General features: G+C 34.4%; 2 protein-coding genes across 3 annotated transcripts in view; both read right to left on the reverse strand.

The window, feature by feature from the left end:
- The window catches only part of LOC129253695 (myotubularin-related protein 4-like), a 43624-nt gene extending 39685 nt beyond the window's left edge, over positions 1 to 3939 (reverse strand). For both annotated transcript variants that reach the window (XM_064107015.1, XM_064107009.1), the window contains exon 1: positions 3851 to 3939. The gene's annotated coding sequence lies outside the window, so the exon portion shown is untranslated. The remainder of the gene's footprint in view (positions 1 to 3850) is intronic.
- Positions 3940 to 7928: 3989 nt separating this feature from the next.
- Positions 7929 to 17045, reverse strand: LOC129255068 (cornifelin homolog B-like). The gene is made up of 5 exons (XM_054893625.2): positions 16508 to 17045; positions 15851 to 15967; positions 14798 to 14885; positions 14244 to 14380; positions 7929 to 10098 (listed from the first exon to the last, which is right to left on the reverse strand). The coding sequence occupies exons 2-5, from the start codon at positions 15962 to 15964 to the stop codon at positions 9991 to 9993; spliced, it is 447 nt and encodes a 148-aa protein (XP_054749600.1). The 5' UTR covers positions 15965 to 15967; positions 16508 to 17045; the 3' UTR covers positions 7929 to 9990.
- Between the last annotated feature and the right edge of the window lie 18 nt (positions 17046 to 17063).

Below are 17063 nucleotides of genomic sequence, written 5' to 3' on the forward strand. Positions count from 1 at the left end.
AAAATACCTTCTTAGTTCATACATATGTAATATCAAATATACACGTCTTCTTCTTCAGGCTTCATACATATCAGGTATTCACTGCAGTACATGTATATTGAGACATTGTTTTTATTTGAAAGTAGGTCATCCTTCATTGTTTACATGCTGACGACTTCTACATTCATCAATGTTTCCTTCACAGTCATTCAAGACTGTTATTACAGTGAAAGTCAAATTTCTTGTAAAAATTTGCTACAAATGTACCAATTTATAAAGCTTTTAAAACTACTCCAATATGATTATAAGAACCACTAAGAAGACATTATATGCCAACGTACCAGCAAAAGCACTTTGTTGTCACACATTGAGTTTAATGCCTTGTATCAGATATGTACATGTAGACGTGATTACACTTCAATTGTATGCATGTACATACACGGATGTACATCCTTGAATTATTATTTTCATCAAAATATTCAAAATATCTTCAATATGTTGGGGTTATTTCAGAAAAACAAATTATAGGTCCTACAAATTTGTGTAGGTATCCATGCCAAAAAATACCCCCCACAACAGTCTTTCATTGCATGTGCATGTACATGTAGGATTGTAGGGCCTACATGTATGTAAAGTGCATGGACACTGTACAGTGTACATGTACATACATGTAACAATGACTATAGGCCCCCCCCAAAAAAAAAAAAAAAAAATACTGGTAATAATAAAAAATAAATAAATTCAACCAAAAAAAAATGAATATAAAAAAATATTAAAAAAAAAAAAAAAAATCCTTTACTAATATTCAATTACATGTACGATGAAAAAGATTAATATTCTATATCAAATTCAAACTGTATGCAAAAGAAAATCATACAGGCCTTTGAATAGTAATGTAGAATAGATTCTTTACCTGTACCGCTATTCTAACTTTGATTTTAGTACCGTATGTCCTATTAATGCAGTACATGAATTTGTAGATCCATTCCAGAAGTGGTAAATGTGCAATGCATATTAGAACCTGTTACAATTTCAAATGGTCTGTACATGTATCATCACTTCCTCAAACTTTGAAATATTATGAAGTATTAATAGACTTCCCAAACGTTTATACAACCTTTGTACAAAGCGCAGAAAAATTACCCCTGGGGATTCCCCAGCTTGTGTGACATGAACAAGACATGTACATGAGGGCTTACATGTATGTAAACAAATCATCATCATCATCATCATTACTTCTTCTAAAAAAAATCCCTTTAAGTTTAAACAAATTAATATTAAAATTAAACAACTAAAAGGGTGGATTTTTACACCTTTTTTTTTTGGGGGGGGGCTGCATGTTCAACCCAGATTGCAGTGCACAATATGCACATGCTACAATGAGTGAACCCAAACTTGAAACATATTTTCTTTATTTCTTTGAAGCTCTCACTGAAGATCTTCTTCATATTGATGTACCGGTACTTCATACTTACATGTACAGGTATGTAGGCTATTGTTGAATAATTTGATAACAGAGACATTAAAGCTTGAGATCTGTTTTTCAAAGCTTAAAAATGAAATCTCATTTTGGGTAACTTATTGTGGGTTTTTAGGTGGAAGGTCACATTGTTTTGTAGAATAATTTTTATTTGGTAGGGGATTCCCCCAAATTGCACAGACCACACAGTGAAATGCAGTGTGTATTAATATGTATGTATATGTACTATACATTAAGTTTGCATAATGCAATACCCTTGTCCATCTGCACTTTTGAACAGATCATGGTGTCTGTTGACAGCTCCCTTCACAAAAAAAGAAAAACCTTCCAAGTAGTCCTAAATGTATTAGCTTCTTTTGCCAATGCCAAATGCCAAATTTAATAACTTTTAAATTACAAGAAATACCTACTGTCTTTTAAATCATATGTATAGTAAAAGCTCAGACATAAAGTACATGTTCACATAAAACAAGTGATCAAAATCACAAATTCATAAGCTTCAAACACTGCATGACATTTACACATTTACAATGTAGTGATATCTCAAGACCAAATTAAACTTGTGATCTGTGAAGATTTCACAACATTGTATGCCTTTTCACCTTGCAAGCTCTTACATGTACCGGTAGCTCTAATTTAAAGATTTTTTTCTGTGAAGTGCCTCCATTATTATCAGATCAATAAAACTGGTAAATGAAATCCTCCTTGAAGCCAAGCAGCACTACAAAAATAACTTAACAAGATAATATGAAGATGCAACTAATAAAATTGTATGCTGAAGAATTACATTGTAACTTATCTTGTTCTGAGTTGTAATCATGCAATGATTGAAATCATGTATAATATGGTGTTGAAGTTCATACATGATTTTAAATTAGTAACTCACAGTAACTCACAGAAAACAGAAATTGAAGAGAAAACAAAAACATAATATTCATTTTGTATAGAATTTAAGGCCTTGATTTCTAGCACATATACATGTACATACACATGTACTGTATGTAGGGCCAACAGCCCAAAAACAAAAACAATCTACATGTACATGTAATATATCCAGGCCTATATCTAGATACTACATGGACACTACAAGGATGTTACTAAGTCACTTAGAATGAAGAAGTCTTGAACTTCATGTACAAATGCACCTTTTTTACACAAATATTAAAAAAGTTACATGGAAGGATACATATTTTATTTTTTTTAAAGAAATTCCTATCATCTAAAGAGTTACATTCAAATTTTATGCAAGATCAAACATAAAATACTGGTAATGATTTTTTTTACCGGTAATTTAAAATTGAACATCACGAGTACTTGAGTAGTTTATCAACACAATCAATTAGAATGACTCCTTCATCCATCATCTCTGAAATACATAAAAATACAGCCAGGCCAGCTGCCTACTACTTTGCCTAGTATTAATTTTAATCAAGTGTGATTGGGCCAGTATTCAATCTCCTGAACCTTTCCTGGAATTTGGAAAAGTAAAAATTTCGCGGAATTTCAAGATTCAAGAATTCTGGAAGTGGAAACATTGCCTGGACAATTGCGATTGAAACACATATTGACACGTTACAGTTGGAAAGCTTCTTTACAAAAGAAATTGAAAACAGGACTTCAGTTACAATAAAGAGAGCCTATACAGATCTACGATGTGGATTGAAATTAGACACTTCTCCTAGATCTGTAACTGTTTGTTTTAAAGTTAAACTTTTAAAGTGAAGACAGAATCCAAAGCCAAGCCCAAGAAATGATTTCAAGACATTATTTACATGTAGGCCTAGATCTAGTTCCATGGCATGACCGACAGTGGTAGTAAAATTGTTAACATTAGGCCTGGATCTACAGGGTTAAAACCTGATCTCATATCTGCACATGATGATGTTGTATTGTAATGTAAACTCCCAAATTCAAGACAACTATGAGTATGAATGATCATCATCACTCAGAAAATTTACAGAATGAAGCTGGAGTGGAGAAGGAACAAAAAATATTGCCAAGATTGGCAGAGCCTACTCCTATATCTCCTGCATAATTCTATAAAATGTCACAATGGAAACCAAACAAACAATATTGGGGACCAATATTTATTATTACCAACACAATGCCAGGGGGTGTGAGCGGGGTGGGGCAGATTTTGGTTTTGATTCTCTGATCGCTTCCATTCACAACATCAACAAAACACAACACAGATCTGATCTGTGTAAACCGCAGGCAGTAGAGCAAAGTACGGTGAAGTCACCTGTGAATTTATTAAAATAAACACCTTTTTAGCACCTTAAAAGAAATATCTACCAGAATTTAAGTGAGAGTACATTGGAAACTATGCATTTACATCATATAATTTTTCAAGAGTTCTATTCAAAGCGAAAAATTAATAGTTCAACTTACCGATTTCCATCTACTTTTATCGACCAAACGGAATATGGCGGAAGGATGACCCGAGAGAGTGCTCAATTCATGCATACGTAAATTGTGCTAAGCATATTGGATCTTTACGAAAAGAACGGAGTACAGTCTCGTGAGAAACAAAACTGTATTTATTATGATGCCCTCTTTTGTCGACTGTCGTGTTAATTCTATCGAAGTTGGAATTTCAATTGTTTTCAATTGTTTCTCATAATTTATTTTTTAAGAAAGGGGAAGGTGTTGCCGGGCTTGCTATTTGGCCCGTCTGATGTGCCGCTGGAGACTTCCTCCTGTGTTTCGTGCCGGGGTTTCGTGTTGTTCCCCCCCCCCCCCCCATCTTCTTTACTTTTGTTTAATTTTGTTTTGTTTTGTGCGTTGCTGATGTTTTTTTTTTTTTTTTTTTTTTTTTTTTTTTGGGGGGGGGTTAAGGTTGTTTATTTGTTTTGTTGTTTGTGTCATTTTGTTGTTTAGGTGTATGGTGTAGGGTTTCCTTATCCTTCAGGTGTATATTTTTACTTAATTTAATTCATCCAGTACAAGGAAGTTATGAGTTTCATAGTACAAATCAGTTTGATTTCAAATAAAGATAATGAACGATGTTATGCCTACTAATGTACCGTATATAGTCTATAAGGACAAGTCCACCTCAACACAAAGTTTATTTGAATAAAAAGAGCAAAATTCAACAAGCATAACACTGAAAATTTCATCAAAATTGGAGTTAAAATAAGAACGCTATGACATGATTTCGTTAATAATTTCACAAAACAGTATGATACACATCCTGGTCAGTATCGGACTCTCTCATTTGCATATCACTGAGTTGTGCATTTTGTGAAAAATAAGCGAAGCTTCAAAATGGCATACATGTATAACTTTTTTATATTTTACATCCGATTTTGATGAAATGTCAGCGTAAGGCTTGCTTGATTTTTCTTTAGGCCTAATGATTCAAATCCACATTTTTGGGGGTCATGGACTTGATCTTTAATAGGCCTATTTCAAATTTATCAAGTCAAATGAATGTTGAAACATCTACGGTATACATTAATATATATTTTATTTGTGTTATGTTACTCGAAAAAAAATTACGATATTGCATTGTTGTGTTGAATGAATTCAATAAAAAAAATCCTGCGCTGCACAGCGGCTGCCGGGCCCACTATTTTGGGCAAAGCAAATTTTCGGAGTATTTCATTTCATGTCTATTTCGAACGATGAAATAAGATATGGAATATGGAAATATGGATTAATATCTTAAAACAAGAAAACACAGCGGCGTTATGGAGAGGGGGAGGGGCTTAGCTTAGGCGTCGACCAAGGTTGTATGTTGTTCTCCAACTTTCAATCGGGAGGTGGGAAGATGGCGTAGATTTTTTCCACATTTTCCCCTGATCGACCGTTAAAAGCCGATTTTGCTGTTAGTTTTTTGATTGGCCATTTCTAAGTAGAACATTTAAATACATCTTTGAAAAGGAGAAGAAGAAGAAAAGGAAGAAAGAAGGAGAAGAAAATTAAAGGAGAAATAAATATGATTAAAGGAGGGAGATGATGAAAAAAAAGTAAAGGGGAGATAAAACCTTTCAGGTCGCCGTATCTATCTCGTATTTGCTGTATCAAGATTGCAATCCCTTTCGAATCACTTTACCCCCTTCTTTATAGAAAACTGAACATTTAAGAACTTATTTAAGGCCTATACTCATGACGAACAGGAGGTATCTATACAATAATTGATGTGAGAGCGAAGAGCGAGCTGAAAATAAATACTGGACGTTCTAAGCATTTAATTGTAATCATGACTATATAGGATATAGGTTGAATTTTTATTATCCAACTTGAAAATTGCATGGACATTCCATTGGTACCATGAACAGGGCAGGTGGATGCGAACGCGAAGCGCGAGCTTCAAAACTGGACATTTATTAAAGCACTTATTGTAATCATGACTTTGATAGGCATCTAACTAAACCATTGATGCGAGCGCAAAATCGCAAGCTGAAAACTTTTGATTTCCAGACTTAAATGGATGCTCCGGGCTGAAAATATTTATATTTGAATAAATAGAGTAAAATTCACTAAGCGAAATGCTGAAAATTTCATCTAAATCTGATAACATATAGCGAAAATATTGAATCTTAAAGTTTAGCAATATATTGTGAAAACAGTTATGCAAGTCGTCATGAATATTCATAAGATGGTGTCACATCCCCACTTCCCTTTTTCTTATGTTTTTACATGAAATCACAATTGTTACATTTTTCCATACAGTCATGTGGGAATGATGCATTGTCTCCCTTGAAATGAAAGTTGCAACAATGAATATCTAATGCATTTAATCAGTTGATATTCCAATATTTTTGGTTCTTGAAGGAAAAATTTGAATAAACCTAATTTCATATAATAAAATACAAAAGAACAAGTGGGGATGACATCATCAGTTTTCTCATTGAATATTCATGAAGACATGCCTCGAATCGTGTCACCGGAATAATGCAAATCTTTAAAATGCCATAACTTTGTTATTCCTTGTCCGATTTCGATCAACATTTCAGTGTTTTGTTTATCTGATTTTTCTTATAAGTATGTTTAAATCATATTATTTTCAGCCTGGAGGTGTCATGAATAGGACATGTTGATGCGAGTGCGAAGCGCGAGCTTAATATTTTTTTACTTTTCATTTGAAAACTAAACATTCTAAGCACTATTTGTAACCATGACGAGGATGATCAAATGAAGTGAAGCGAGAAAGGATTTCATATTTTCCGAGCTGATCACCGAACATCCTGTGCACATTTTTGAAGCCACGAATAGGATGTTAAATGTGAGCGCGCAACGCGAGTCGATTTTTTTTTATTCCAATCTAATAAATTGACATTTTATGCCCCTTGGTGATAAAAAAAATGCACTGCCCAAATAACAATTCGACCGTGAAGCGCGAGCAGAAATTAATATTAAAAAACTGATTTGAAATGGACCTGTTTAAGCGCTGACTCCTCTTCTACTTATTTTTCTTCTCTTTTTCCCTTCCCATTTTTTCTGTCTTTTTTTTTTTTTGCACCGCCATTAGGTTAGGGGGAGGCTCCTACGGCTCCCCTGGATCCGCCTATGCTTCCCTCATTTTGTCTCCCCCCTCCCTTCTTTACCTCAGGCCCCACTCTCTGTCAGCAAATCATTAAATATAACATCTTCACGTTTTCTCTTTTTGATACAGATATACATAAGGTATTGTATTTGTCTATGTATACCAGACAAAAACTGGTACTATAATGCAAATTCCAATTTACTGTGTTATATATATACTTTGTAAACTGTTGAATAATGTTTATTTACTCCTGTATTGTACTTGCATTTGATACTTTTCTTTAATTAAAAAGATGAAAACAACAATAGAACTGCTTAAAATTACAATATTAAGTAACTATAATAATTAATTATGAGGTTTCGGTTCCCATTCTAATTATTTGTTCAATGAGATACTATCCTGTTCATGACTATGAAATGTGTTTAAAATGTCCCTTTTTTATGGTGGCCCTGAAGGGACATCGCAAATATAGACCAAATCGCGAATATTCACGACGAAATTGGCGACGAAATTCACGACGTCGAGAAGTTCGTCGTGAATAATTCGCGACGAAATTGGCGACGAAATTCACGATGTCGTGAATTTCGTCGCCAATTTCGTCGTGAATATTCAAATTCACGACGAAATTGGCGACGTCGTGAATTTCGTCGCCAATTTCGTCGTGAATATTCGCGATTTGGTCTATTTGCGATGTCCCTTCAGGGCCACCATACTTTTTCAGGTCAATAGTCATACAATCATAAAGAAAATCAAGTTCAAACGTTGATCAAACGGTAAAGCTAGCTCTCTCATTCCCTCTACCTCTCTCCAACTCTCTCGTCTTTGTAACTTCTATATCTCAACACCATTATTATTACTTCATTTTCATGCAGCTTATCAGAAATAAGTAATAGAAAATACAACTTTTCTTGCATTCATTGATTATTATATAAAATCGTTATATTACACACGAAACAAAGTGATACAGCCAGAGATTCGTTAAGATTATGTATCACATTTAATACATCATAATATTATTTACAAACCAAGGGCAAGAATAACAACCTAAAGAAAATCACCTTTATCCCAGGGGCAGATCCATGATTTTTTTAATTGGAAGGGGCACAGATATTTTTTGTGAAAGGAGAAAAAAGGTAATCACTTCAAATTCGGATATTTTCTCGGTGAAAAAGTGACAAGGACAAAATTATTCAAACCAGGACCCACTCATTCTCACCATGCATGCCATGTGGCCCTCCTAATTGTGCACCCACTGCAATGGATCCACTCCTATACCTTTAAAGGGATGCTCCAGGCTGAGAATAATATGATATAACAGATAAAGAAAAATCAGACAAACAAAACACTGAAAATTTGATCAAAATCGGACTAGGATTAACAAAGTTATGGCATTTTAAAGATTTGCATTATTCCGGTGAAACAGTTCTAGGTATGTCTTCATGGATATTCAATGAGCAACTTGATGATGTCATATCCCCACTTGTTCTTTTTATATTTTATTATATGAAATTGGGTTTATCCAAAAAAAATTATACCAAGAACTAAAAAGATTGGATTGATAACTGATTTAATGCATTATATATATATTCATTGCTGCAACTTTTTTCATTATAAAGGAGACACATTATTCACACATGACGATTATGATTTCATGTAATAACATAAGAAAAAGAAAAGTCGGGATGTGACATCACCAGTCCACCTAATGAATATTCATGATGACGTGCATATAACTATTTTCACAAAATATTGCTAAATTTCAAAATTCAATAACTTCATTATCCGATTTTGATGAAATTTTCTGCATTTTGCTTTGTGAATTCGACTCTATTTATTTAGATATAAATATTTTCAGCCCGGAGTACCCATTTAACGTTGATTTCCACAACCCATTTCGGCTCGACTATATACGTGAGTAAAGACAACAGAATGCTTAGTTAAAGGTTTCCATTGAACTATACCATCTTTTTTTCTATGGATACCGGACTATAAATAACCCTTCATACTCCATGTGATATACAATACTACCATGATTATGAGAATAAAATGACATAATACAAACGGAGGGGTGGCGGTATGAATTTTGGGCCAACGGCAGGTAAAACATTCTATGAATATATAGACATTCTTTTTTATAATAATCTATGCTGAAAAAGACGCCCTAGACCGACATTTATATAAATACTAAATTTTAGACAAATTCAATTCACAATAAAACTAAAAATAAATAATGTATTGTATGAAAACGAAAGCCTATACAGTGCATACCGCACAATCGTATACCGTTCGACACTGTCTTGAAAAATACAAATATATAAATATAAATGAACCAACCATTTTTATGTGTATGCTCCTCCCTTTGAAATATGTTATCTGTATGCAAATTTCAGCAAAGGGTTTTGATAGTGTATGGTCGAGTCGATTTTCATTAATCATTCATTTTATAAATAATACAATAGAAACTGTTTTATCAAAATGCATATAAATATATTATACTGTAGGACAGTGTAGGTGTAGATATTTTACAGGACTTTATTCAAAGCTTCAAGGCTCATGCACGAGTGAAACCCAAATTGCAAATATTATGTCCTATCTAATTCAAGAGCTTAAATAGTTAAAGACAAATAAGAAACAATACTCAAGTGGAACAGAAATATTTACTTTGTTGGCAAATACTTAATAGCAGGCATTTGATAATTAATTTTCGTTTACTATCTGCGATTACTGAGACTATAAATTAATTCAACGTTCAACTCCTTATTGAAACTGAGCATCCATGATTAGATATTAATAACTAAGTAGTTGTGAGCCAATTTATTGAATCCTAACAGTTACACATAGAATAATATTTCACCCTCCTATACCATCAGTCTGGGTACTTCATTTTCATGATTTCATCATTAGATCATCTGATCCATTCTAGACCATATTATTGTTTACACTATAGGCCTATCGAGGATATCAATATACAGTAGAGTATAGTGATTAAACAATACAGATGTCAAATGGTCTTTGGTAACTTTCAAGATTGGTTTGGTTGCTATGGTAACGCATCACCATCCTGTATCATCCTGATCTCTCTAGCTAGCTGACATTGAGCACAGCATGGACACAGTGTGGTTACAAGACAGTCATTCATTACAGAACCCTGCAGAATTCAAATACAAACAATAAGAAACAACAACAGGTGATGATAATGATGATGATGATGATGATGACGATGATGCCTGTGGCGGTGGTACGTGGTGATGGTGACCATCATTATTTATGATGTGCTTATGAAGAGATAAACCTGAAGTTAATAATGGGATTATACAATACGGTGTTGCTGTTAATTTAGTTTTGGTGTTGTTTTAACAGCTCAAAAAATATTACCAAATCTGAATCTCCAATTTCCCCCCAAACTGGCATTTCCCAGAATCTTTAAGTTTGATTTCTAAAAAAAAATCAGACGGTAATTCAGGCCTAGTGACAAAAAAATCAAGCCTTTATTCGGCCTTTGTTGTTCACGTACTTCATAATACGAGGACAAACTCACTAAAGTAAGGACGGAGTGCGAGCGATCGATTTTGGAAAGCTATAATATAAACTTTTTTTTTTAAATTCAATCACTGTTTACAATTAATTTTCGGATTTCCTGGAATTACAAGGATTTTTTTGAAAATTTTCCAAAGATAGTACGCGGGTTTCCGTCCAGGAATTGAGGAAATTAATTTACTTCAAAATGGACACACTGCATGGTGTACAGTATAAATATTTGGTTATCAAAACTGTTACGTAGCCAGTTGTTGTATTAGAATAATCAAAAGCCATGATGATTTGGGCAGAAGCGGATCCCGGATTGACAGTATACAGGACATATAGGAGGAGGTAAGATGAGGCTCACCTTTTCTTCCCAAACTGTTACAAGCAACGCTCGACAACAAAAATCATCATTCCACGCCATCTTGATGCCATGGCGTCCAAACTTTTTTCTACACTTTTCAATCTTATTTTCTCAATATGTTCACTTCATTTTTGCGGAGGGTATGCAAGGGCGGAAATCTCTCCCCAAAGGTAGGGGGACCAGGGGCTGGAAAATTTCACAATTAAGGAAAAAAAAGGTTACCACTCCAAATGTAAGGTCATTTCTGCCAAAATAAATTTGACAAGCCCCCCCCCCCAAAAAAAAAAAGGGTTATCAACCCAAATGTATAAGGTCATTTCGACAAAAATAAATTTGACAAGCAAAAAAAAACGAAAGGTGGTCTCAAAAAACTAAGGTCATCTCGTCCAAAATACACATGTTTTATTTCGATTTTGAATGATGCATTTCTTTCCATCATGAAAGACCAAAAATAGTAAGGGGAAATTTTATATTGTGTCCCCCTTATCCAGTGGCGTACCGTGGGTCACAAGCAAAAATTTTGAGTCACTTAGTGAGCGCGCTCAGTTGCCAGGTATACTGACCTAATAGACATTTTAAGGACAATGCCATTAAACGGATATGCATCTCACTGATAAAATAATGCGAGCGCGAAGTGCGAGCTGAAATTTGTGTATACAGTGCGTATCAAAAAAAAGTTTACACTTAGAAAAAATCCTCTAAAATTATACATTTGTAATATCCTGACAAATTTTGCACATATTAACATTGGTACAGATCCATTTAAGCAAATGACGATATAACTGTCGAAAAATATTTCCGCTTGAGTGAGCACCACTTACTTTTGAAAGTTAGTGAAAAATTATTTGCGCAGAACTTTGAAATAGTTATGCGAATAAAAGTAGACCTTAATCATAAAGAACATGTGGAATTTAGCTAGTAAAATTGATTTGAAGATATATTTCACCTTTTTCAACTTGTCTCCTTGCCCAAAACACTTCGAAGAGTGCATTGCGCCCCACCCGACTCCCCACACACCGAGGCCATCGTGACGATATTTGCTTTACACTGAGCTGTGATTTACATGAAATGGCTTAGGCTTGATTTTCATTTTGTTAATCATTGTCATTTGTCAAGCTTGGGAAAGGTGTGGAGAAACAAGTATTAAATGAAAAATGAAATGTAAACCCACTTTAAATGATAAAAACTTAGTGAAAAAATGCTTGAGACGTCTGATATAAACTTTTGTTCAGATTCAGTTATGTCCCCAGATCCAGCTGGCACAAAAAAGGTAAAGGTTGTGCTTACTAATACTAAGTGTTGAAATTTCAATTTGGGTGGCAAAATTGTTACAAAATGCTTGAATGTATCCGTTTTATTTCAATTGACTAAAATTGCAAGTGAAATGTATGAGAAATGTTTCGCAGGGTAAGTTTGATTTCGCCCTTTCCCCTTGACACAGCGTGAAAATGAGCATTTCTGCGCAAACAGATTTCTGCGAGCTTTACAAAAATGGACAGTGCTCACTCAAGTGTAACATTCTGTCAAAACTATTACTTCCATTGGATAGATGAGACCCAAACCCAAGATTATATGTGAAAAAATTACCCACATGTTGTATATTTTTTAATTCCCAGGGCTTGTTCAAAGTGTAAACTTTTTTTTGATACGCACTGTATATTGACCCCAAACAGTGAGGTTTTAAGGACTATATTTTAGGAATCCATTAACAGTATACATATCTCACCATAGTCATGTAATGCGAGTGCCAAGCGCTTGCTGATGTTGTTAGAATTACATCTGAACACATGAGACACTTTTTGTATTTATTGTAATCATGATTATCATACGCATCTCACTAAACAAATATTGCGAGCGCGAAGCGCGAGCTGAAAATTTAGATAATTCGGACCTGAAGTGGGGCATTCTAAGGCTTGTTTGTAGGAAATCACTAAGACCATACGTATTTCATTAACCAAATGATGCGAGCGCGAGCTTAAAATTTCTGATATTTAGATCAGAAAAAAGGACATTTTAAGGACTGATTTTAGGAATTCATGGAGAGCAGACATATCTCACCAATCCACGAATGCGAACGTAATCACGGACAGGAAATGTTTTATATTAAGACCTTAACATGGGGCAATCACTTTAAGAAGTCATGAAAAAGAAGCATATAGGTCATTACATAAAACAATAATAACTCGAAGTGCGAGGAAATATATTTGGTGTATATTGACTTGAAAACGGGGGGGTTTTAGTACAACAGGATTATACAGTGCGTCCCAGAAAAAACGAAACCGAGATTTAGCAATGATTTATCATAACTTAATCAAAAATAAAATAGACAAATGACCTACCAATGTAAAGCTTAGAATCTCCTCTTTCATTTGATATTATTTAGATTATTCCTCATTCACGCATGAGTGAGCAAAAACAATTTGAAGAAAGGATGCCAAAAACTCACTTGGCGGGGGGTATATGAATTTCAAAAAGAAAATCACATGTCTTAAAAGTTCAATATCTGCTTTTTAATTTGATACCTCAATTACAGAAAATGGTCAAGAAATAACAAAGTTCTGGTTATTTGAAATAAGGCCTAAATTTCCATAATTTCATTAAATAAACTGTTTTCACCGGTTTCCCACAGAAGCTATCGCATGGACTTAATGCATGGCTGATCGTAAACAAAACGGAGTGTCGAGTGAGTTTGAACGCTAGCCTGTAAGACCTCTTCATTTTATGAAATTATTGAATTCAAGCCTTATTTCAAATAACCAGAACTTTGTTATTTTCTGTAATTGAGGTTTCAAATTAAAGAGCAGATATTGAACTTTTTAAAAATGTGGTTTTCCTTTTGAAAGCTAGATACAATCCGCCAAATGACTTTTTGGTATCCCCTCTTCAAATTGTTTTTGCTCACTCATGCGTGAAGGAGAAATAATCTAATTAATATCAGATGAAAGAAGAGATTCTAAGCTTTACATTGATAGGTCATTTGTCTGTTTTATTTGTGATTAAGTTATGATAAATCATCGCTAAATCTCGGTTTCGTTTTTTCTGGGACGCACTGTATATCTCGTTAAACAGAAAATGTGAGCTCCAGGAACAATGAAGACATAGGCCCTGAGCAAATTATGTTTCATAAAGTTATGATAAAAATATTTCTTATGCAATGTAACATAACATAATTATAATATAACAATATAACTCTTTCCCACTACGTTTATCTCCTTTTCCCCGTTTTTTTTGGTCAGCCGATGGGGGGGGGGGGGGGGGGGGGGGCACGTGCCCCTCATGCCCCCGTAGTTACGCCACTGCCCTTATCCACCACTTGATTTCTGGTTCCCCTGATAGGTCTAAAGGTGTATGCTCATTTCACTGCCCTCCATGATTTCAATAATGAAACAACAGTTGGCTAAACTCACCTCAATGTTATGTCGCCCTCTGAGTAATGTCCTAAGGACAAGGTTAGAGAATGGAACACACGCCCCTGCTAGCAGACTTTCACCCATTGATGAGGCTATGAAACACATGTGACATGGTACAAACGTCCCCATTAAACCTGTATTTAAAAAAACCCGAAAACACAAACAAACAAGAAAAATCATAATAAACAGTTTAATCATAAGTGAATAAAAAACAATCATGAATGTTTCTTAGATTTTTTTTTCCGAGTGCTATGCTATCGTACAATACACTTTCTAGAAAAATATGCACCCCTTGGGCCCTATACCAAATCGTTCCTAGGGCCATGCTAATTTTATTGTTTTTTAAATACTTTATTTCATAATTTTGTTCCCCATTTCCCCTATCAATGTTCACTACTTGATAAAAAAATCATAGCGGCCGGGTTTTCACTGCCCCCCATGTGGCGACGCCCAGTTTTATAGTTCCGAAATTATGACTATACTTGAAGAAACGATTATTAAAAAAAATATTTTCTTTTACAAATACATATTCGAATAATCGAATCACTTACAGGTATTTACATCTTTAGAGCAGCTGAATAACCCAGTAGACCACAATCGACGCTTGCCATTGGGATATAACCACGGATAGAGAGGAATCTAGAATATTAAAAAATGGTTACATTCAGTTATTCAAAGGCTCGTTAATCCGAAAGTTATAATATTCCGAAGGTTCAAATATATCCCGAAAAATGGAGAGGTTCGATTTTCTGAAGGTTTACTACGCAAACGGTTATTTCAAAGATGTAGCTCAGCTAATGAACCTCATTAGTATTTTGTTAACGAAAAATCGAAACTTTGGAATAACAAACCTCTTCTTTTCGGGTCAATGCTGCAAAATGTTTGGATTAACGAACATCTTTGGTTTATATAAGTTGCGTGTTACAGAATATTCTTTCGGAATAACGAACCTGCAGAGTATAGGAGCGTATGCCTGTATAGAATGAAATAGTTCAAATCTGATGCATTCCACCGGGCTTTGCTTATAATCAACATCTTACAGACTGGGATTCTGAAGTTTCATGAAGCTAATTGTTTGCATGTGCTGAATTATGCCATTGTGCCATTCAATTTAAAACTTTGGTGAACATGTTTTATGAATGACGCATCCCCCTTCTTCGTGAAGATACCCACTATAATCCTGATGATGATGGAGGTGTTTGATGCATAATGTTCTGTTCTATGATGAAAATGAGTGTCTCATGACTTTCCCTATACTAATCACCCCTTTCCCCTAAGCAGGTGTTATTTGGCTTGCTTTCAAAAAATTAAACACTAGGACATGTATGTCATTGTCTTTTAGAAAAGGAAATATATTGGGAATTCTAGACGATAAAATGTAATAAGAAACACTATTTTTTTTTACAACAAAAATTTTGTCGCGAGATGTTGTTGCCTTGGACCACATTAGACGTTTGTATCTATTGTAGGCCTAATATAGAGACCCACAAAATATTTGGCATGAGTATATCAAAGTGCCGCTAAAATGGTCTCTATAGCAAATTCAATATATATTGTGTTTTACGTGGAAATAAATACAAATAAAACAAACGATATGTATTTACATCATTGCTCTGTTGATCAATGGATGTGAGTGATGTATCGACCCTCTCAATACTTCCTCGAGGCTGTGCAGTCACTATAGGCTGCCATTCAAACGACATGGCTACAGTAGACATTAACTAGAAAAACACGAAATAAACAAACAAAAACAACATTGAAATGATGTGAGGAACAATTCTGATTTAGTCATGTATATACACTTGAAATATTAATATGAATTATAAATAATGTAATAAAATAAGAAGTTGACCCTGCCTTTGCATTAATGTTCTTTACAGCCAGGATGTACGTATGTGTGTCGAATCTAGCGATGCTTGTGAATATAGCATTGGTACCTTTATTGGGTTCATATTCTAAATTATCTTGAAATAAATGTATATTGGCCTAAACACAGAAATTTCTTTAGTCAAGACTCTTGACACCTTGACGTTCGTTTGACCCTTCACCCTTTATTAAACGGTAATCTGAGTCTGAAAAGCAGAGATGCGTGAAACCATTTCAGAATATTGATCTGACAGAGAGGGAGATAACATGTAGACCAGTATATATATTGTTAATTACTGGATATATAGGATATACTAAATGGAACTCCTTCCGCTATAATTATCTCTTAATGATGACTAAAAAGCAAATACAAGATTCGAACTATGTAAACTTACCGGTCTGTATACTGGATTCAATCAAACAAATACGTTATGCAAGAGACAAGATGGTGCTGTGTATCTATTGTAGCCAGCAGTTTTATTTCGTAGATGAATGTATAAGCACTATATTTATTCAATCCTGAGAAAGATTTCGAACACTTGAATGTAGTTTCAGAATCGTAGAGCTGCCAATTTATCGTTAAATTCCGTCTTGATTATTCACATTCTACAAAACTTGTTGATAACTTGCTCGTGGTACTTGAATCATAACATCCACTTCAACGTCTGGACAAAACTTCCGAGTTGTGAAGTGTTTACATAAACGGACAGACCTGTATTGGAGCTTGTATCTTTTTTACTTCTCTGTTTGTGTAAATCTATCTATTCATTCTCCATAGACACAATAGAAGATAGAAGAAAGTGAATAGCGCACAGCCAGGGACTTCAAACATAGTCACCGGTTATTCTTCTTCGTCATCAGAGCGAAGAGGATTGTTGCTTTCAAAAGGGATTTATTATTATTCTTCGTTAAAATAGTTAAATGGCGGGAAGTGGGCGTACGTGGAAAGAA

Source organism: Lytechinus pictus, chromosome 2, assembly GCF_037042905.1.
Source record: "Lytechinus pictus isolate F3 Inbred chromosome 2, Lp3.0, whole genome shotgun sequence".
Taxonomy (NCBI): Eukaryota; Metazoa; Echinodermata; class Echinoidea; order Temnopleuroida; family Toxopneustidae; genus Lytechinus; species Lytechinus pictus.

Bases quoted from the DNA above. Each gene is read 5' to 3' on its own strand.
- LOC129255068 (XM_054893625.2), bottom strand. From the start codon at position 15,964: ATGTCTACTGTAGCCATGTCGTTTGAATGGCAGCCTATAGTGACTGCA. The intron at 14,886-15,850 runs GTAAATACATAT...TTAATATTCTAG, and splicing joins TTGATCAACAGAGCAATGAT to ATTCCTCTCTATCCGTGGTT. The intron at 10,099-14,243 runs GTGAGTTTAGCC...TGAATTCTGCAG, and splicing joins GAGGGCGACATAACATTGAG to GGTTCTGTAATGAATGACTG.